This window comes from Seriola lalandi, unplaced genomic scaffold (assembly GCF_002814215.2).
Source record: "Seriola lalandi dorsalis isolate HSWRI2012SDOR001 ecotype SW California unplaced genomic scaffold, Sedor1 jcf7180002054660, whole genome shotgun sequence".
NCBI lineage: Eukaryota > Metazoa > Chordata > Actinopteri > Carangiformes > Carangidae > Seriola > Seriola lalandi.
The window spans coordinates 921707-944671 of record NW_019525213.1 but is presented as its reverse complement, the minus strand read 5'-3'; the positions used below and the strand labels follow the sequence as shown (position 1 = coordinate 944671).

The 22965-nt window shown below is 40.3% G+C and overlaps 3 protein-coding genes across 7 annotated transcripts; 1 reads left to right on the top strand and 2 right to left on the bottom strand.

Moving 5' to 3' along the window:
* Positions 1–722: 722 nt before the first annotated feature.
* Positions 723–4639, bottom strand: vsnl1b (visinin-like 1b). Of its 2 annotated transcripts, none has more exons than XM_023421017.2 (4): positions 4451–4639; positions 2221–2387; positions 1876–2091; positions 723–932 (listed from the first exon to the last, which is right to left on the bottom strand). In XM_023421017.2, exons 2-4 carry the CDS (start codon positions 2380–2382, stop codon positions 735–737), a joined length of 576 nt encoding a protein of 191 aa, XP_023276785.1. In that variant the 5' UTR covers positions 2383–2387; positions 4451–4639; the 3' UTR covers positions 723–734. The 2 variants fall into 2 exon arrangements, with proteins under 2 accessions (XP_023276785.1, XP_023276784.1); XM_023421016.2 differs by having other exon boundaries at positions 4276–4637.
* A 2497-nt stretch (positions 4640–7136) lies between these two features.
* On the bottom strand, positions 7137–14812 carry LOC111665886 (sex comb on midleg-like protein 4). Of its 4 annotated transcripts, none has more exons than XM_023421004.2 (8): positions 14591–14812; positions 11510–11746; positions 10932–11061; positions 10562–10762; positions 10208–10369; positions 9899–10123; positions 9641–9789; positions 7137–9480 (listed from the first exon to the last, which is right to left on the bottom strand). In XM_023421004.2, exons 2-8 carry the CDS (start codon positions 11738–11740, stop codon positions 9355–9357), a joined length of 1224 nt encoding a protein of 407 aa, XP_023276772.1. In that variant the 5' UTR covers positions 11741–11746; positions 14591–14812; the 3' UTR covers positions 7137–9354. The 4 variants fall into 4 exon arrangements, with proteins under 4 accessions (XP_023276772.1, XP_023276769.1, XP_023276771.1 ...); XM_023421001.2 differs by lacking the exon at positions 14591–14812 and adding an exon at positions 12654–12820; XM_023421003.2 differs by lacking the exon at positions 14591–14812 and adding an exon at positions 12133–12317.
* On the top strand, positions 14274–22947 carry afg1la (AFG1 like ATPase a). Its single transcript, XM_023421000.2, has 13 exons — positions 14274–14406; positions 14808–15016; positions 15905–15956; positions 16055–16156; positions 18686–18816; positions 18976–19075; positions 19494–19552; positions 19670–19752; positions 19866–19936; positions 20060–20160; positions 20796–20936; positions 21020–21130; positions 22213–22947. The coding sequence occupies exons 1-13, from the start codon at positions 14280–14282 to the stop codon at positions 22348–22350; spliced, it is 1425 nt and encodes a 474-aa protein (XP_023276768.1). The 5' UTR covers positions 14274–14279; the 3' UTR covers positions 22351–22947.
* The last annotated feature ends 18 nt before the right edge of the window (positions 22948–22965 follow it).

The following is a 22965-nucleotide window of genomic DNA, read 5'->3' as shown; positions in this document are numbered from 1 at the left end:
TCAAAAACTCAAGTGCCACACATACACGTGTACCAAATGGAGGGAAGCATGCTCCCACATTACTGGAGGTGAACTAATGGTCTGATGAGTCACATACTGTACATCCCATGCAACAATACTAAATGAATTTTCGGAGGGTTTCTCTTTTTACAACCACCTAAAGATGCAAAAGGTAAGAGATTATATTTTTTTTTTGACACATAATATATGCATGCAAAGAACCTACTCCTCTTGGTTCCATCGTGTGAAAACGTCTGGAACAGACAGGAGCCTTTCTATTCTCCAAGAGCTCAACAAGTCTGGATAGCAGAGACAGTTACAATTATCATAGGAATTATTGTTTTGTTACTATCATGTAAAGCGTACAGTAGTTGCAGCAGTGAACACTGGGGATCCTAAATACTGCAGGAACATAATTTAATGCAGTGCTCCACTGATATACAAGCTAGGGGTTGAATGAGAATGTATAGGGTTACTGTGCACGAATCACATTGGCATGTTTTGAAATAGAAATGTATGATATCGTATAGCTATATTCAAAATTATTCAGCATTTGACATTCTCATGCATACAACCACAAGAAGCGAGTCCATTGAAAAATAGTCCAAGCATTGTTTTTTTTTTCCTGTGGAAATGGCAGAGAACCTAATGAGACATTAAAACATGTGCTGCTGTCCAGAGTGAGTGGATTACGGACGGGGAGAGGAAGCGAGCGAAGAAGGGGCGGGGGTGGCTCACTTCTGCATGTCACACTGCAACAGGAGCACGATGGACGGGTCGCTCTTCGCCGCCTCTTTGAACTCCTCCAACGAGATCTGGTCGTCGTTGTTCTTATCCATTTTGCTGAAGATCTTGTCCACCCTCTGCTCTGGTGTCAAACCGTCCTCGTTCATCTTCATCATGATCACAGTGCCCACCATTTTGTAGATCGCCTGTGGGTGAGAGACGCAGTGAGAAATTAGCAGAGGATTGTGGTTCATTATGTAATCCAGTGAAGCCTACATGTGTTCGTTTGGATCAGTGATTCCCAACCAGGGGTGCTTGTACCCCGGGGGGGAGTTGTGCAGAGTTACCAAGGGGTGTGTGGAAAGCGAAACTAATTAATTGAACTCAACTCAACTTAATAAACTAAACTTAAAAAAATAAATAAAATAGAATTCCATACATTTGTATTGAGGAGGAGAATAAACAGCCAAATAAGATTACAAATTGGTCTGAGGCTAATTGTAAATTTTGCAGAAAAGTTAAAACAATGAGCTAAAAATAATGGATAGATGTTTAAAAGTAATGGTTCAACAGTTGTAAACAGTTGAAAAAGTAAAAGTAAAGGATAAATGGTTGCTGTTAGCTACAAGTAACAAATAAACAGCTGAAATAGCTAATAATAAGGGGTTGAATGCTTTAAACGTACTCTCAGTGGTAGTAGTATGGATGCAAAGTTGACCTAAGCAACCTAAAAACTGACAATTGAATTGTACGTAATCTCTTATAGTGTTAAACAGCATCCACAGCATTCATACTGTATTTGCAATATGGCAGATGGTGTTAATGAAGCTGTACTTGATATGATCTGATGGGACTGTTGGGAGGTGGCAGACAAAAATAGGCTGATGTAGATGTTTGGGAAGCAAGCGCACCACATTTATCACTACAGGAACTGTCAATATGCTCCAATATCACAGACACATATCAGATTTACTACACTTATAGTGTTTCCAGAAATGGCTTAATGTAATTCAATACAACTGCAGTTTTGTCGTTATGAAACTGCGTCTGTGCTCAAGGCATTGCAGGTGTGCAGGAGACTGATGACAACCAAAAAACAGAGCCAGGTCCCCTGATGAGCGAGGACTTAATGACCGGATAATCCCTCACCTCGATTATTTCCAGCATCTCCACTCTGGTGATTTTGCCGTCACCATCCAGGTCATACATGTTGAAGGCCCAGTTGAGTTTCTGCTCGAAGCTGCCGCGGGATGTGATGGACAGGGCGCAGATGAACTCTCGGAAATCGATGGTCCCGTCTCCGTTCTTGTCGAAGGTTCTGAAGGCGTGTTGTGCGAATTTCGATGCATCACCGTAAGGGAAGAACTGCAAACGTGGGAGAGAGGCGTTCAATAATTCAACCAAGGGCTTTAAAAAGGGCTGTTGTGACAGCAGTCATAGCACCAGTTTTCATTAAAGACAACTCAAAAGAGAGGATGTGGTTCACACACAAACCTTGACATAAAGCTGCTGGAACTCCTCCAGATTCAGCCTGCCACTGGGGCAGTCTTTCAGGAAGCCTTTGTACCACTGCTTCAGCTCGTGCTCATTAAACTCTGTGTTCTTCACCAGATCCTCCATCACCTCTGGAGTCAGCTTGCTGTTCTGCTTTCCCATGGTTCCTGTGGTGCAAGAACATGTGAATAATGCATTTACATATGCTTGAGCGATGGCAGAATGAAATTCTCTAGCACAGCACAGAAAACTAGCTTTTTTTTTTAAAGCCACTTTAAACATGAGTTACAAGAGAGGGTGTAAATATTTTATTTTATTTTATTCTTAATTTAAATTTTTTTTGTTTTGTTCAAGGGGGCAAATATTTCCCTGGTGCTCATGTTTCTATTTCTGTCCCTTCAGCCTGTTTGTGCCAGCCTGTGGCCCGGGTAGCACTGACCTGGATCATCACTGTCAGAGCAGATCCAGTTCATCAAACGTTCGATCGCTGCTATCAAGTTTCCACTGCAAACACTGTCCTATAACCTGACGATGACAACAAAGCCTTCGCTTGGTTGTAAGAGAGGCACCGCTGCAGCAAATCCAGAGACCTGAGTATGGACACCATGCACACAGAGCGCACAGAGTGGCCCTCTGTAATCTGGATCAGCGGGGAATATAGCTTATAACAGAGTGGTCTGTATGTGACATATAGTGTTTAAGCCAGTTGTGGGCCAATACACAGACCAATCTGCCTGGATTACTTCCTTATCCACACTGACGGCTCCAACTTGAACAACAGCACCAGAGCAGCCCTGTCAGAGGATTCATGAATTATTGACTCTTGATGTGGGAAAAGACTTAAACTGGGCAGGATTGCGTCAACTCTCAGTACATAATTTAACAAATGAGACAGCAGGATATTATTTGCATATGTGAACACAGGCCATCTTGAGAATAATCACTTCTTGACACCAACATATGGTCCACATCTCTGCAGCAGCAGCAGCAGCAGCAGCAGCATGACAGCAGGCTGGACAGCTCCACCACCACCACTACCAGCAGCAGCAGCAGCAGCAGCAGCAGCAGCAGCACTGCATTGGCTCAGGCCTTCCACAACAAACAGCACAAATGTGTTGCTGCAGCTAAAATCAGTGCAACCCACAGCCTTTAACGTCCATCCCTTGCGTGTCATATCACCAATCCTGACGAGCATGATTGGTAATTATAGCAACCGATCTCGGGTTTAATCTCTAAAATAGGCTTCGGTGAATGACCTTGAGAACAAACATTTTTTTTTGCAGGAAGATGTCAAAACGAAATTGTTTCGCGGAGCGTTTGAGCCGAGACAAAAAAAATAAAATAAAAAATGAAGCACCGTGTGACTGGGGTGTTTTTAGAGAAATACCCGCCACATATCGCACAGGCCACAGGTACGAGCGGCTTGTTCTGCCCGAGCAGCGGCCGGCAGATGCTGTTTTATTTCACGCTTTGGGGCAATGACATCTGAGTTAATGCTACTGAAGCTAACCGCCTCCTGCAGGAGCACGGGGAGAGCCGCTGCTGCATTCCGATGGAAACGACGCAGTGAGAGTGTTTTCACACCAGATCCCGACCACCATCCTGCTCCTACAACCACAGCATCCCCGTGCGCACCGGGGCCAGAACAGATGTCCCAAATTTCATAACCAAACACACCTATTTTTTTTTTTTTTTTTAAACCGCCAACCAGCTTCCCCCTGTGGCACCGCAGAGCCACGTTAGCTGTGCATGTAAAAGCCAATTAATTACGCAAATCTTGATGACATTATTGTTCAAATGATCCCTCAACTGTCTATTTATCCTATTTTTAATTTTTTTTGGTTGTTTCCAGGCAAAAATGCAGAGGCTTTTTTATTTTAAGGGATGCGCAGGTGCCCAGTGTGCCAGCCCTCCGCTCGATCCCATTCATCCAAACAAGAAGGAAATTATGAAACATAATGCGTGACACATTCACACAAACCATTCACCGCTCGCTGCATCCACAAATCTGAAGACCTAGCACGACATGTACATCTGCAGGCAATCACTTCTTACCTTTTTTCACAGCCTATATTTGGTGATTCTCTATGGGAATAAATCTGCTCTGGCTTCTGCAAAGTACAGAAAACCCCCCCTCTTCCGATGGAAACGTTTGCCCAAAAGGGATTATTCTCAACACTCGCTCGCCTCCTTAAAAAAAACACACACATGCACACACACTCACACACACCCGCTAATGAAATTTCTGGATTTTCCCGACGTTATTCCAGATGAGGCGCAGCAGGGACCGATCCCACGCCAGTCTTTGGTTATGCGACTTGCAGGAGCGCGGCGTCACCCGTGTGCATCACAGCCTGATCATAAGTTCACTGTTGCTCAGCTGCTCCGTTTGGGTTCAGCTGGATCCTGTCACTTTATCACCGGATCCTTCATCGTGATGAGGATGGTCAGCCTGAGATTTCATCATCATCATCATCATCATCATCATCATCATCATCATCGTCGTCGCCGTCAGGGAATAAACATTTTGGTTATTTGAAAACAAAACAACGCGCAAGATTTTAAGATGCGTCCAGATTTTTATGACACTGACGGAATAATTCACTGATCAGGATTTTTGAATCACAGGGGGGAAATATTTTATTATTCCTACGGTCATTAAACGCGCCTTTAAGAGGCATAATAGGATTTAATGACTAAAACCAAGGCCGGGAAACTAACCAGGGGCCCCTAAAAGCCACTTCACTGTGTGCAGGGCCACAGCCAGGAGTCATGAATCCAAGTCTCCTTGGCCCCACCCCTCAAGAGATTTTAACCACACACACAAGAAGAAAAAATATAATTTATTTATTTGAATTTTTATTTTTGAATTTTTATTTTCCAGCATGAAGGTCTAAAGATTTTTTTCACAAAGGCGAGGTCTAATTATTTCGCTGTTCCCAGAGCTTTCAGTCGTATTCCCCAGTCTTCTTTGTATGTGTCCCAGAGGTCATGAATGAATCTCTATGCTCATTTACTGAAGATTTAGTTTCCAAACTTACTCCTTACTGCCAAGAAATACAAGTCTGGTGGGATGATGCTGAGTCTTTTATTTGTTTGTTTATTTTTGGATGATAAAATAAATCCAATTTGAATATATTTTGTCTGACAAATTCTGAAATCAGGCAATAAAATATACACCAAGTGTTAGTGGATAAATGGGTCACAGTTTTGGTTGTGTTTTTGAAGATTTGTTTGGGAATTTGTGCCACTAAAGTGCTGCCAACGGGATCCTGTGTTAATGGCTCAGAATCTAATTCTATCAAATTTGACATGTATTTTTGTGTTTAATCAATTTACCACTGACATACAGAAAACCTGAAGCCAGGTGTAGTTATTGCAGAGCAGGAGCTGTGGTGAGGAGCAGGTTCAGAGGAGGAGCTGCCTCAGGAGAAGCAGGAAGGAGGAGGAGCTGGAGGAATCAGAGGTTATAGGAAGGATTGACTTCAGGTGTAAACTCCTTTGTCTACCGGCAGCTGAACCCTCGGTCCTCCTGGTCACAGTAGTTTCGTCGAGTGTGATGTGAGTTATTTTGTTGTTTATTATTAGTTATGTTAGTGGTTGCTTTATATCATGACTCTATTTTCGTTTTTTGGGATAAAACCAGCAGCAATGGTCGGCCATCTACCGTTCACTGTACAAATAACGACAAATAAACCTGCGATAGTTGGAATTGAACTTCTACTTCTCCTGGTGTCTCGTTGTGCCACCATACAAGTAATATCAGGCCGCACTAACAGGAGTAGTTGGTCTTTTGTGTAAAATAATGATTTCATCTATAATGATTTCATCTATAGTGTCCTCTGCGCTTTGTACTTTGCTTTGGAGACAGCAAAGCAAATTTTGGCTGTGGGGCCACCAAACATGTTAATCTGGCCGTGCTGAGGTCATGACCTCGGTGTCATCAATGTTAACTACAGAACTGACTGTGGTGACTGAATATAAATTTGTTGGGAAATGTGGGAATATGCATCTTCAAAATACAATATCAACTGATCTCCATGATAATGTCCTTGATGTAAGTCCTGCTTTATCACATTATCTTGTGGCCCTCTGTTAAAATCTGTCCATAAAGGAATTGTGTGTCATTTTGGGAAATACACTTAGTTGTATGAGTTAGATGAGAAGATCAATACACACTTCAGTTTTTGTAAATATTAAAAAAGAAAAGATATAATGTGCAAATTAGTGAACTTTGGGTGGATTTTATTTAGTTTTAACAGAGTTTCCAGCTTTTATGTAGCTTCATATTTAAGACATGAGAGTGGTATCCATCTGAACAACTAACTCTCAGCAAGAATGTAAATAAATGTATTTCCCAAAATGTTAAACTCTTCCTTTAACACCATTATTGTTTAAGTGGAAGTTTTTATATGCTACATGTTCCCAATAATAATTTATGTTTCACAGCAAACCTGGGGCTAGCGTCACATTTTTGCCCTGTGGCTCCCAACATGACTAATAATTATACCATATTTTAATCTTGTTAATAACTTGACTCAGTCATGGTGATGATACAGGCCAGAGAGCCTGTAATATTCCCTCTGTGCGCTAATCTGCTGTAAAGAAGTAATACTGCTCCATATTTTTCCGGGAAGCCTCTGGGAGCCCCACAAGGACCGCTGGAGGTCCCTGGACACCAGTTTGAGAGCCACAGATATAGGTCACCTTTGTTAAATCATGTCTTGGAGCACAGTTGAGGCTCCCAGCCAAAATGATTCTCAGTTGTGAGGACCCAAATCCAAATCTGGATCCATTCAGGCTTCTTAAGTATAAAATCCAGTGATAATCGTAGTTAGGCGAGCCAAAGAAACGCAGCTTTCCATCACATTAGTTAATGAAACACTGAAATAAAAAGTCTGTCTCACACACAAAACTCTGATTACTTGATTTCTTAATTTAATAATACTCACATACGGTACAGTGTACACATAAGATTTCCTTTACATCTCACAAACACAAAAGCAAACAGTTAAATACATAGATAACCTTTAGCACCGGCATAGAGTTCTGATCCACTCAGCTTTCTCTAAAACTCTTATTCATAGTGATTTTCAAAATAAAACAAAACACCTTAGCTTGATCTCACTAGGCATGGCTTACATGTAATATCTTTACAGCAGCATTCACTTACAAAGGTTAATTGATTAAAAAAGGATGCATACTGTACACCAAAAGAGGTATACAAAAGCAATACTATATTATATACCCATTTACATGGCCGTTTGGGTTTTCTTAGTGTAACATTTACGCGTTTCATGTGTTTTGACAACTTCCGTATCAACACTGATGCTTGATAAAAACATAGAAACATACAAAATAAAAAAAATGTTCTTATGAGTATACATGAAGAGCCTATGGAGATAATTGGCATGTAACAATCTTGCATATTGAAACATAAATATATCACGTTCACGATGCTCTCATTTTTCTTTATATATACTTACAAGAGAGCTACTGTCTTTCTATGTTATGTTTTGTTTAGGTTATACTGTTTTTTTTTTTTAAATATTAAAATTATAATAAAAAAGAATGAAAAATCCAATGGGAACATTACTTTTTTGTTACACAGTAATGTGAAAAAATAGTATCAAAATGATTTTCTAAATCTCTCAATCAAAAGGCAATGTAGTATTTAATGCACCATTTTCAGTGTTATCTGTTATACATTTCTTGTCAGATGATATATATATATATATATATATATATATATGAAGGTTTGTGAGACAAAATGTTTTCTTACACTTCTACACTTATGTTAAAATGTGTATGGTGGATGCGTTCCACACTCTGAGAGTTTTTAGTTCAAAATCTGTGCCAAAAGTGGAGTCATTTAAGAATGAGAGAGAGAAAGATCTGGGGCGATTTTGTAATTATCACTAAATGACATCATGGAAATCTTCAAAAACAAAAAAATCTGTACCAAGAGGATCCAACTGTGGCCCTCAAGTCTGTGGATCCCAGAGAGTAGGGTCCCCACTTCCTTTAGGGTCCCCAGAAGTGAGGGGCGTCACTTCGCTTTACATCCCTCTTTTCATTAAGTTTCTCTGCTCAACACTTTAAATAATATATGAATCAATATTTTTTAATAACACTGTATCAAATGATAATGAGACTGTGAAAGCACCTACAGAGAATTTTCACCTGAATCTGCAGCACCACTCAGCTTTCCAGAGCTTAACAGCGAGTTTCGGTTCACTCTTTAGCTGTCTAGCCCACAACGTTTTGGTTCAGTGTCTCTTAGCATCGTTTTTAGCCGCAGTGTGCATCTGGTCTCAGCACAAACGCGATGAAAACCCACTGCACACTCCCTGCTCAGCACCAAACAGCAGGGAGACACAGTTAGAGACTAGCTGCTAGTTCCCAAACCGACTTAAAAGGTGATATGACAGTGATGTGTCCATAATTTGTTTCCTCTGCCCCCCAGTGGCCGAAAAAATCCGTTATTGCAGGTGAAAAAAAACACCAACAAAAAAAACAAATAGCTAAATCTTCTTCTTCATCATTCATATAGTGTGTTGTCTGTGAAAGACATACTTGAATATTAAAAAGGTACAGCCAGGTTGATGTCACATAAAATGCAGGTGATGCTGGATAAGTTAACATTTATGTTAGCCCTATTATGTCAGCATTAATATCAGCATTAAGTTGGATCCTTTCCTTACCCTACTCTACCCAAACTACTCTACTCCAATTTTCTTCACACGTTCCTGTTTAAATGCAAATGTTGGATACAAACGTCTTCATAAAAGACCAGATCTGTCCAGTATTGCCTGAACCTTTAACGCTTTGTGTAGCTTTCACTTGTAGCATCATACAGGAAGTTACAGTAGTGTTTCTTCCTCATTCTGAGCAAAAAGGAGTTAAATTAATCGTACAAGTAGTATTAAAAGTAGTAGCTTATTTGCTTTTATATGTTTATGGCAGAAAAGGAAGTGACACTCACTCTCACTTTCTTTAAGGGGACCCAAAAGAAAGAGACTCACCTCATGTCTGGGGACCTAAGACCTGAAGTCCCCAGACGTGACCCTACTCAAACGTGCTCTCGGATTCATTCTTGGGAGGAGATATATATATATATATCGTGGAAGGTTTTCAGAACTTAGTCTGCTTTAGTTTGTCGATGTGGTAGCAAAGCTTCAAGGCCGGCCCCAGCTTCAGTCCGAGGTACTTCATGATCATGTCACTCTTCAGGAGCAACAAAGCGTTTCCGTCAATCTCCTGAGAGAAGAAGAAGAAGAAGAAGTTGGTGTCAGATCAGTGAGAGATGGGTGACCAGCCGAGGTGATTTCAATTGGATATTCAGTCTGGCCAATTAAATCAGCAGTTAATTAAATCAGCAGTGTAATGAGTCAGCTTGTCGGGAACACAGTGGACTTACATGTTTTCTAAAGACGTCTGCATGGGGGCCGAGAGCCTGGGGGTCTGCGTCCCTGATGAACCAGACAACATCTTCCACAGACCAGGTGGATGGGTCCTTATTGGGTGGAGCTTTGGACTCCTGGGACTCTGGAGATGCATTATAACCTCCTGCAAGAGCAAAGGAAAGAAAGGAGCTTTACTTTTGTTCTTCCGGGAAATAAACATGGACACAACCTTGGTTTTGCTTTCTCCCCCTCCCTCACCCCTGACTTCCCACCTGTCCTGTTGCTCTCTGGGAATGTGTTTGGGCTGGTGGACGACTGCCTGCACATGCTCATGGAGGCCGAGCCGTTGGAGAACTGCTGTGATGAACGAAACCCGTAGGAGGACTTTGGTGAGTAGGACGAGCTTATGGAGCTGAAAGCAGAGTCGCCGGGGTCCACGGAGTAGCGTTTGCCGTCAGACTGGTCTAAGTGGTAGTCCTCGGCCATAGATGTTTCAGCTGAAGACAAGATCAGAGTCAAAATTAGCTGGAAGAATTTTGTCATATCAACACAGTAGCTTCTTCTAAGCTTCTTCTAAGTACCATCTGACTGGTAGGAGCCACCACTGTGCTGGGTAATGGGCTGATCGCTGAAGAGGTTTTCACAGTGCAAGCTGCGACAGAGTTTCTTCAGAAAACGAAGCACATAGTCGATGCTATTCACCACGGGGAGGCTGAGAAGGTGCTGCTTCCCATCAAATGTGGCTGAAAGAGCAAAACAGGGAGGCCACTTGAAACAACAGCACAGTTTGGAAACAATTTCGTACAAATGAGGTCATTAAACTTTTACTAATGGTAGTGGTTTCTCAGTTCCACCTCAGGTAAAGTGGTAAGAATTTTATTGAAGGGTATTAAACAAACAGAAAACAACACCTGAGGGGGGTCTTTGTACAACACCTGATATTTTTTCTCCCCCGTAGCCTTGCGTGAGGAGGGTGAACACCGTTTTCTGCTGGAAGGCGCTGTCGATGCAGCCTTGGACGGCCTGCTGCAGCACCACGGAGGGTCTGTCGGGTCCAAAGTGATCAGGGAGCTGCTGGATCTTCTTCCTGTCCAGGTTGGGGCCCGTGTTGGCCTGCTTGTTGATGTAGATACAGACTAGTACAGAAAAAAAACAAAAACGAAATAGGAAAAGAAAAGGAGAAACAGTAGAATGAGGGAGGAAATTATACTTTCAGTGTCTTTAAACAAACCCAGACTGGGGTTTAAAGCCAAATAAAGGCCTTTAATGCTTCTTACATGTGGTTCAGAGTGTTTTGTGTCGTACCTGTGAGCACCTGGGGCGTGGCAGAGTGGGGGATGGTGGCGGCATCCTGAGGAATGGAGCTCATATCGGGTTCAGGGGTGCTGCTGGGTGGAGAAATAGCCAACGGCGTCATCACCATCCTGGGTTTGAGCTGCGGAAAAACAAAATGTTTTTTGCATTCCTGTGTTTATTTTGGGGAGGATCATTTATTTATGCATACTAAATGATGTAGGGAGGGGGATGGTAGAATCATCTGGATACGAAATCTGTATAAAGCTGTAGTTTTTAATCCTACAGATGATGAGTTTTGTGTATTTGTGAATAGAAAAAGCAGATATTTATAATAATGACTTTCCCTAATAATGACACAAAAATGTTTCCCTGATATTTGACTACAGCAGAACAAAGCCTTGCAGATGTTGAGTATCTCTCTCTGTTGCACTCGGGTCCCACAAAATCTGAAGGGCATGGAGCCTGTGTGTCTGTGTCTGTCTGTGTACACATGCATTTTTAAACACACTGCATCCACACACCACATCTCATCCCCCGTCCCCCCCACCACCACCACCACCACCACCAACACCACCGATCTGGCTGACCTTGAAGCCCGGCTTTCTCCCCCTCTTCTTTGGCACTTTGAGTGGTGGGAGCGATTCAGGGTAACGATTAGGAAAATCCATCTTGGCGACATTGCGGAGCGGGGGTCTCCCTCTCTTCCTGCCCGGTATCTTCCCCGTCTGGCTGGGGATGAAGGAGGGAGCCACTGCAGCTGATTGCATTTCACTGTTGTTGCCGTCTGATTTCTGTGCCGTTGCTGCAGGTACACTCATTTGGAGCTGGAGACAAAGGAAAACAACCATTGAGCTCAGGCAATGGAAATGCATAAAAAACATGCACTTTACTTACACATTAATCCTCCGACTCAGCAGCTACATATCAGAGAGCAGCATTAGCATCAATTTAGAGCAGACACAAGAAGAAGCAGAATGGCTTGGCAGAGGTGTGCAACGGCAACATCCAAACACTAACACACTGCAGAAGACTCAGATGAGCAATGCGGTGAGAGGAGCAGATTTTTAGCAAAGCACTATAATAATCGAACAACACAAAAGGCAGCCATGCAAGAGCTGTGGAGGAAACAGCACCTCCATCCTGCACTGATAGCACACCAATAAACCAGAGAGAGAGAGAGAGAGAGAGAGAGGGAGGGGGTGTCTATTACCTGCTATCTTCTATTGTGAAAGCCCAAGAGCCAAGCCCTTTAGTCTTAAATCTCAGGAGCCTAAAGGTGACTATAAAGCTAAATCCCTCACAATGCAGGGGAAAGCATCTTGCTCTTGCTGTATGTGCCTTTTTCCTCGTCCCCTTTTGGTTAAAACACTGCTACTGCTGCTGCTGCTGCTGCTGCTGCTGCTCGGCACACAGGCTGCAGACATCTCATTAGACTAATGCATTCAGCAGTGGCAGAGGGAGGGGGAAATTGACTTCACCATGGCTACCCAGCTATGAATTACCATTATGATGACAGCTTCCACCCTAATCTTTAAAAAAAAAGAAAAAAAAGAGAAGTAACAGCTACAAGAAAAGAAACATGTGACACATCTTCCATGCAGCAGCAGCAGCATCAGAGCCAAACAGAATGAAGAAACTACAATTTATAGCATTCAAAATGATCTTGCTTTAAGCAGATTTGTCAAAGGATACAGTATGTAAACAAACAATAACCCGTCAGCAAGCACTCACCATCCAAAACAGATGTGGAGATGTGGAGTATCCCTACGCTCCGTGCTGTGTTTCCTATATTTTTCCTGCTTCCAATAGCAGAGCACGGAGCTCAAAGCAAGGCGGATTCCACTGTAATACTGTATGTGTGTGTGTGTGTGTGTGTGTGTGTGTGTGTGTGTGTGTGTACAACAGAGAGAGACAGACAGAGAGCGAGTGACCGTGTGTGTGTGTGCATTAAAGAGAGAGAGGGGGAGAAGGGCTGCTCTGTTGTCATGGCAACAAGCCCGTAAGCCCTGGAACACCCTGACCGTTGTCTGCCATGTTTTGTCTGCAGCTCAGTGCTGTGGAGGTATAATTAGACTGAGGACAGTTTCTGCTGTTAATCAAAATGAGAATATTAATTGAACAGTTTGAAAATATGAATGTAATACTTTTATTTATTGTTATTATTATTATTATTATTATTATTATTTATTTTTCTCTTTTTCTATAGTGTTTATAGTGGTGTAAAAGTGTTATTGTGTGCTATAAATGGTTTATTCTCACAATTGTGTAGTTTTAATTCTCATGTTTTGATGATAAGAAGATCATTTTAGTCATTGTTAAGAAAAAGTGCCAAACGTTTGCTGGTCCCAGTGTGGTCTCAAATGTGAGGAGTTGTTGCTTTTCTTTTGTCATATATGATAGTAAACTTAATATATTTAGCTTTTTGTCTGTTGGTCTGACTATTTTTGACTATTATTTTGTCTAAACAAAACAAAGCATCTGAACCTTGAGCTGTGGCAAATTATAACAGGCATTATTCACTATATTAATCAACAAAATGATGATACAATGACAATGATAATGAAAATAATCATCCGTCCCAATTAATCATAATTGTGCACAATACTCACACTGCACCTGCTTTGTATAGACTAAACGATCAATCTAGAAAATAATTGTGATCTTAATCGATAATGAGAACAGTCATTAGCTGCAGCCCTAGATTCATTATTCACACTGCTGCTATCAGATATTAAGGTGCAGATAATATTAGAGCTGACACAGAACATCAATCAGAAACCTCTAAGTCATTTTTCAACACCTTCTCGTTCCTGATTCTCAAATGTGATAATGTGCTGCTTTTATCTGTTTTATGTCATTGTAAAATTAATATTGTTTTTTTTTTTGTTTTTTTTTGTTTTTTACTGTTGATTAGACAAACAATCTATTTAGAGATGCCACTGACAACCTATGCAATTAATCAAGAAAATAATAGCTGGATTATATAGATGGAAACAATTATTATAATTAAATTGTATCTTATTTTATATTTCATTCTTGTCTTGGGGTCTTTTATGTCCTGTGTAGAGCTCTTTGAAATGCTTTGTTGTTGACTTTGTTGTAACCTTGCTTTGCATTTATCATCACAATTTCAACCATTGTTATTATTACAAAACTGTTCATTATAATACTATCATAACACTATATGTATTGTGATATCATTATAATATTTCTTGTTAATAAATATGTTGTCTAACAAAAAGAGAAATTATATAATCCAAGATACAGAATTCAGAGAAATGTCGCCCCCTGCTGGTTGTCGTGTTTCCGTTTTATGTCTTTGCTAATAAAGTTAAGTTGACGCAATTTGAAACCAAGATGGCGGTGCACATACCGCTGTCTTTAAAGATGTCACCCTCAGCTTTAGTGGGCTTTAAGTGTCTATATACTGAACAGTATTCTTCCAGAAAACTGCTAAAATCTTTAACGGAGCTCTGCAGACGAGGTGAGGCGAGTTTTTGGTGAGTCGCTGTGACGGCTGAAGTGTTAAAAGTGTTTGTCCTGTGCTGTAAACAGTCTTAAAGTCGACCTAGCTCTGCTTTTAATTTAACTCTAGTAGCTACTTCACGCTCTCTCACAATGAACCTGGGTTTTAATCACAATTATTTGACCTGTTTTTATAAACTCACCTTGTTATTTTCACTGGGTTTCACTGGGCTGACGGGGTCCTGCCCTGTCAGCTGTCAGACTAGCTAACTAGTCACTTGCTAACCTTTGCTCTTTGTCCACAGGTGCGACATTATCGTAACTTTCCGCATCAATAAGCGTCTTTTTTTGCGAACATTTGAGGTGTAAACAGACGAGCTCAAGCACCCCGTACTGTGTGTGTTGTTATAATTTTCTAAGGATACTCCGTGAAAGCCCAGCAGGCGGTGGAGGAGGGTGGTGGTGTCAGCGCCGCCGGGTTCAGCGGCCCTCTGGATCACTACAGCGGGCTGATCCGAGACGGAACACTGCGGGAGGATGAGCATCAGAAAGCGGTGCTACAGAAACTGGAAGAGCTTCACAAAACACTGAGAGGATACAGCAACACACCGACATCCATCTTCTCCAAGGTAGACAGGAAGGCTCCTAGGATGCTTTCATTCATAAACCTGTATTTAAATGGAAAAAAATAAAATAAAATCACATCAATCAATCAATCATTCAAACTTTATTTGTATAGCACTTTTCATACAGGTTAGTGCAGTTCAAAGTGCTTCACAGATGACTGACAAACTAAAAAGATGTATACTTTGGCTGGAAAAATGATTGAACTGGATGACTCATGCAGTTGTATGCAAAGGTAATGACAACTCACATATGAATAATGTGTAATAATGTTGATTTTTGAAGTGAAAAGTAGTAAATACAACCCTTACAGCAAACAGACATTATAAAAATTGCACTATTAACTTAAAAAAAAGGCATTTACAAAAGTTGTGGCTCCCCACTAAGTCAGTGCTTATTAACCCCCCTTTGACAGATGTCACAGCTTGCAGATATTTTTAGGCTGTCTTGCACACTCAGCATGTTTTAGATCTACCCACAGATTTGCACAGATGTTCAAGATTTGGTTTGTGTTCACTGAAGTAGTTCATGGTGGAATTTGAGGTCTGATGTGGATCATTGTGTCGTCGTAGAGGCCGGCCACTTTTCTGTTTCATTTGCTTGACTGACTGCAGAACATCTGCATCCAGAATTTTCTGATATTCAGTGTAACCCACCAGGTTTTGTTTAAATAACTTACTCACCCTCACATTTTACTGCTGTTGAATTTGGAAAATAGGTCTTGTTTGCCATGGTGATGGAGCCAGGTCAATTTTGGATTCCCTTTGATGTTGGATTACTCTGATCTAAGTTATTGAAGCATTGCTTTTTATGCTTTAGAGTTTTACCATTTGTTTTGAGATCTTTTTAAAATCTGCTTTCATTTTTTTTTGTTCTCTCTTTATATCTTTCAGTTTTTCACAAAACCCAAACCTCCTAAAGGCTACTACATCTTCGGTGACGTTGGTAAGGAATACAGAGTTGAAAATCTAAATCTGTTCCTTCTTCTAACTTCTGTATATTAGTTTTGATTTGACTAACTTACGTGATCATTCTTTTTTCAGGCACAGGAAAAACTATGGTCATGAACATGTTTTATTCACATGTGGAGACTGAAAAGAAGAAGAGGGTTCATTTCCACGGCTTTATGTTGGACGTGCATAAAAGTGAGTACACTTCATATGCTGAGGCAGCACAGTGTCACAGTTTTCACAATTAAGCTGTTCCAGAAAAACAGTGAACTGTGTTCATCGTTGTCAGTTTTCTTCGTCTCTAACAGCCACTAGAGGGCAGATAAACTGAATAATCGAATGAATAAACAAGTTATTTTTACAAAAGGTGGAATTTGTGCTCCAAGATGCAAAAGCTGTTTGGTGCCATGGGAAGATCCATATGCTTATATTTGGCACAAATGAGTGTGGTGTGTATTCCAGAAAGTGGGCTTAGTGAAAACCCTGAGCGTGTTAATCCGGAGTTGAGTGTAACTGAGTTTTCATCTCCAGAAACAGAAATCACTTTAACTCTGAGGCAGTTACTGTGGTAACTTTAAGTCTGTGAAGGTGGCCTGCTCACTGGCTGGTGTTCAACTCTGTCAGTCTCTCTCTCTCTCTCTCTCTCTCTCTCTCTCTCTCTCTCTCTCTCCTCCTGCTGAGCCTGAAGAAGCTTCTGACACACTGCTTCATTTCCTTATTCATACGCTTGATATCAAAGGTCACGTCGGAGCAAAGGTTTTCATTGAGAGAAGATTAAAATACCGGTTAGACATTAGTTTAATACCCTCTTTACTAATGTTGCCTCTTATGATCAATCAGAAAAAAGACGATAGAGGCAATGACCTCTGTCCTTGCGTTCATATATTCCACATGACAACAGTTAAGAAAAAAAATCTATACACTGTCGACCTTTATAACACTGACTCTTATCAGTGTGTTCCCCTGCACCGACACATTTACTGTAGATCAATCACTGTAAATTAAAAAAAAGTCTATGTTGAACAACTTAAATTGTGATTGATCGCACTGACGGAACATCCCTATCATAGTTGTCATCTCATATTGGAGATTGTGTGAATATTTCCGAGTGAGGATGATTGTCGAGCGGCTGAAAACAAGGCTGGGTTAAATGGCGAGTTTTTGATTATAGGCTGCATATAGTCTTAACTTGTTTAACGGCAGTTCAGTTACTACGTTTAAATTTACTACATGTCAGAAAATAGCGTAATATATCAAATATGCAGCTTATGACACACAAGCACTCAGTTTTAACCTGGATGCTTTTTCAACTGCAAATCACCAGAATCTTTAGTCTGTTACTGGCTCAGACTACAGGTTACAATCATAGGTTTAGAAGTAAACTTGTGTCTTATCCTTTTGATTTACAGCTGAATAAATTAGAAAAATTTGAATGTAAAAAAACTTCAAGCTTTATCGTCCAGACCAGCAGGTCTGCTAATGAATGAGCAGATTATACTGAATGAAATGTAAATAGTTTGACCTTATTGACTCTTTTCTATAGCTCAGGCTCTTTCAGTGCTGCTGTGTGTGACATGAATATGCATTATCATACATTAATATTTCTACCTCCTCTGAATTAAAATGGAGGTCCTGCTCTTTATTGGTACGTTACCATGGTGAATCATAGTATCTGAGCTCCATTCATGATGGCCTTTTTTCATTCACCACCCCCACACTTGACTCAGAGTGAACATGCTCAGAGTTGCTAACGCTGAACAGCTGCTCCCGCAGTGAAAACTCGTATCTCAGGGTTCATCAACTCAGAGTTCAGGCTTAAGTTCAGTTCCTGCTTTCTGGATTTTGTGGTTACCATCTACATTGTCAGTAAACCGATGTGAACATCTGTTTTATATCCTAGTTGGTGTGGTCATAATGACTGTGTCCAATCCCCACTCACATGAGATGTAAAAATTTTGACCTAACCCCAAGTGTTTTTTATCTTTTATTTTGTTTTTTTTTTGCCTGAAAAGCATCATTGTCCTTGTCCGCATATGGGACTGTTTGTCTATATGGCAGAATTGCCACCAGCAGGGGGCGACACCGTCTCTTGTCCTACTCATTAAGCCGACTCATTATCACCTGTCAGTGGTTACAGGCAACTCAATGAATCAGCAGCTCTGTGCCGGACAGTTTGCATCTGAGACGCTGCACTTCCTTCTTAATATTTTGGTTCTCGAAGCCAAGAGTTCCAAATGATCAGAAACCATTACAGTAGTGGAGTAATTAGTTGCATATTTATGTCCAATACAAGGGTCTTGTTTGATACAACTGTTAAATAAGCGCTTCACTACACGCTACATTCAAAGTATTTAGAACATTGCAGTGCTGTGGTTGCTGAACCGAGCTTATATTTCCTGTCTAGTCACCACATTTCAGTTTTGTTGCATTTAAGGCAATGCATATGTGTTGTGTTATATATGCAAATTGCTGACAAAGCATTTCAAACGCATGTAGTGAAACTCCAAAACTTCTGTCTCTCCTAAGTCTCAAGTCCTTCGATAAGTTCTTTGATAAAGTTAAAGATAACAGTAATCAGAAATATGTAGCAAATATTTATTACATTGAAAATATGTGAACTGATTTCACCACTTTTACTTATACACTCTAACTTGTAACCATGTATTTGTGTGTATTCATTTGTTCTTACAAACTACAAAAGCACACACTTCTTTGTTTTTTCAGGGATCCATCGGCTGAAACAGAGTATGCCAAAGCGGAAAGCAGGGAAAATGGCCAAATCCTATGACCCCATTGCTCCAGTTGCCGAGGAGATCAGTGAAGAGGCTTGTCTTCTATGCTTTGATGAGTTTCAGGTATTGATCTTTCAGAGTTTCTACACACCACAGTGCCTATTTTTCTAACAGATACTTTTATAGGAGTCTGGCAGTCTCTGTGCAGTTTTGGTGTCTACACAACACTGAACCTCAGCAGTTCTGTGCCCAAAGTTAGTTCATCTCTAAAATACATTTCAGGTCACTGATATCGCTGATGCCATGATTCTCAAGCAGCTGTTTGAGAATCTGTTTCTGAACGGAGTCGTCGTTGTGGCCACGTCTAATCGTCCTCCTGAAGGTAAGAAGCTAGTGTCGTAATACGTGTATGTCTGGATACAATAACATACTTCAAACTAGGATGCCTTTGTTCTACATGAAATACTCATGGCATCAAAGTCATTTTTTTAAAAAGGCATTGCTTTTATGGTAAAAACGAAGAACTCAGTGTTTTAAGTCAGTAAGTAATCAATCATTTTCAAGCTGCATCCATGTTCCTTGTAACGTTCTTGAAAGGCCAACACAGTATGATTCATGTCAGTTAAGTATCTATGATATTAAAATATATATTCAATAAGATTCTACATTGTATGTCAAGAGAAGAAATTCTGAAGTATCTGTGTATCATTTTCATCAAAGTAAATATTGTAACACTTTTTAGAGATTTCACAAACCATTTAAAGCAAATGTAAATAATCTTATTTGTCGTCTTCCTTCAGACTTATATAAAAACGGGCTGCAGAGAGTCAACTTTGTGCCATTTATTGCTGTGTTGCAGGTATGAACGTAGAGTCAGTTTCACTGAGAATCAAGGATTCCAGTTGATATTTGTGACAAGCTTTTTAAAGATATTTTTAAAGGCGCCTGCTGTAAATCATTTGTCTCTCACATGCAGAAATATTGCCAAACTCTTCGTCTGGACTCTGGGATAGATTACCGCAAAAGGAACAGACCTTCTGCTGGAAAACTCTACTTCCTGTATGAAATTCTTCTTGTAAAGCAGTCAGTAAAAGCCAGTGTTTGATCTGTCGTGTAAATGCACTGTTTTTTGTTTTTTTGTATTTAATGTTTCCCTGTTACATTCACTGTAGCTCCAGTGAGCCTGATGTAGAGGCAACACTAGACAAGATGTTTGATGAGCTGGCTTTCAAGCAGAATGACAGTAAGTGCACTTTCAGATGGTACTTGACTTAATTCGACAACTGATGTGTAATTTGGATATTATTTTATCTGCGATACCACATATATTATATAGTGTACTTAGCATATTATGTTTCCTCTACAGTAACACGACCAAGAGTTATGAACGTTCACAACAGAAAAGTCCTTCTGAACAAAGCTTGCGGGACCATCGTAGACTGTACGTTTGAGGAGCTGTGTGATAGAGTAAGTCTTTTTGCATGTATCATAGAAAGTGGGTTTTTGTTTGTGTTTCTGTGGATGGGCAGTGGCGCTCAGTTGTCTGCATGTTATTGTTGTGTTGAATCAGAAAGAGATTAAATCAGTCAAAAAACATTTTCCAAAGCAGAGTTCATGATGACTAAGCAGGAGCAGTCGAAAACTTGAAACTCACATGAAAGAAAACTTTCATGTGAGTCATTAGGTTTTCATTGTGACTGGATCTCTCCATGTTCTGTGCTTTTGAAGCTAGATCATGATAATATTTCATCGAATATCAAAAACATATTTTTTTACAGCTTCACCTTCATAACAAATCAATCTGGACTCATGTTGCATCATTTTATAAAGCTTTCCCTGCAGTTCAGCCTCAGCCTATTTGGTGTCTTTTGAAATGCTTGGAACTCAACCAGAATTTAAAGTTCAACAGGTTTGAGCAGTTCCTGGTTGTGTGAAGTGTTTGAGTGATGGACTGACTAATGACTCTGTACAGGCTGAAGCAATCCACAGAAATCCCAAAACTCATGGAAGTGTAAAGTTTACAGCAACTTAAACAGAAGTGATTTGAATAGATACCAACCATTAAATTTGTGACGTCTAGCGTTTGAATTGAAATGTTTCAGCCTTTAGGGGCCAGTGACTACCTGGAGATCTCCAGGCTGTTTGACACCGTATTTATTCGGCACATTCCTCTGCTCACGCTGAACAAGAAAACTCAAGCCAGGCGTCTCATAACGCTCGTGGATGCCCTCTACGACCATAAGGTACACTACACTTATTTGCTTCCACATGTAAAAACTTCAGACTTTTGTATGAGAGTTTAACAGTAAATCATCTCTTATCCCAGGTGCGGGTGGTGATTCTCGCCGACCACCCTCTGGAGGACATGTTCGTACACGACGGGGATCACGGTCACGACGAGAGCCACATTCTGATGGACGATCTGGGCCTGAAAAGGGTAGGAGCTCTGCGACTCTTTTTGAACAGCAAAACCAGTTTTTCAGTTGGGTGTGTACATTCGATTGTAAATGTAGATAATTAAACTGATTGAAGCTGTTGGCCGTCAGTAAGTCGGCCTACTCTGTGTGTGTGCACTGTAAAAATCATATTAACCACTATATCAGTGTATTACTTAATTTCTTTTATATCAAGTAAGGTGATAAACCTCTGCCAAGAATGTTGAGTCCTACTGCACCTGGATTTAGATCACACAGTGATAAACATTGGTCAGATTATTTAGAGTGAGTGCAGTAGTTCTTCTTACGATATCCTGCTAAATAACTAATTAACAGACAAATGGGAATAAAAAATTTAACTTGCCTTAGTCATGATAACACTGCTCTATTTTTAGAAGTAAATTATGTATCTATGGAAACTGCTGTGTGAAATCATCTCACTCCAATGGCAAATTTCTTTCCTGCTTTCAATTTAAAAAAATCAGTTTTTGACGTTCACATCATCAGTTTATATAATCTCAGAACTCATTTGAAACGTTGAAATAAGTTTCCCAAGTTTACAGTGATTTTTTTGTTTCAATTGTAAAAGAATACATTTGGGATTAAATGTTGAGGGGCGCCCCACTGGTTTAAGGATTGACATGCAGACCGTGAACTCAAACGACCCCAGTTCATGTTCCACCCCTGGGACCTCTGTTGCATCTCCCTCTCTCTCCCTCGTTTCCTGTCGTCTCTCAACTGGCATTATCTAATGCCTCAAAAATGATTTTGAAAAATGAAATTGACTAAACATCAGAAAAAAACATGAAAGCATCAAGACAAAAACACAACTGAGCATCAAAAGGAAGGTTTGTCTAAACATGATAAGACTAAAGATTTAAGATTCTCTGAGGTCCCTTTAGTAAAGACTAAAGATTTAGAAGATAAAGATTGAAGAGATTGATGGTGTAGAATGACTCTTTAATTGAATGGTCTTTTTTCCTTTTAAACTAATTTAAAGCACTGCACTTCAACAAAAGAACTTAGCATCCCGAGTTTCACTAAACTGTTTGATTTTAGATTTTAACCCCCTGTGGTCTAACAGGAAGAAGCCAGCAGTCTGTCCATATTCAGCGGGGAGGAGGAAAGATTTGCCTTCCAGAGGACAGTGTCTCGACTCACAGAGATGCAGACGGAAGAATATTGGTTGGAAGGGGACAGAAGCGCCAAATCACAGGTTTAACATTTGGGAAAAGTCGACCGTGTTACACAACGTCCATACTTCATACATTGTTCTCCTCCTCTGCCAAACACAGTCCAGACGGAACATTACTCCTACTCATCTTATCCAGCACAAACGCAACGGGACTGCTCAACAGCGTGTGTGTGTGTGTGTGTGTGTGTGTGTGTGTGCAAATGTTGTACAGAGAATATTTATTGATATCTTAAGGCCTTTTATGACTTTATTGCGATGTTGCACTTTACAGATAATTTTTAAAATGAACTTTAGGGTGTCATATTGCTTTTAACTCAGTATCATATAGTGGTCCAACTGTATTTACTTTTATAAATCTGTGGGAAAAAGCTGAATGACTTTGGGAAATGGATTTGCAACAAGTTATTGTGAAGATTTAATTGACATTTTAATGTATCTCTTTTGAGATACGTAATATTTTTGAAAATGTAATGCATCTCAATGAGTTATATATGATTCTAACACAAGTCTAAATACAGTGGCAGGAGATTGGCCTGGGTATTTGAAGCCGAGTGTTTATTTCTGATGATTTATGTGGATGCTGCTTGTGAAATTATGAAATTTCACAGATGTACTGAAAAATAACATTTGGCTCCATTCACT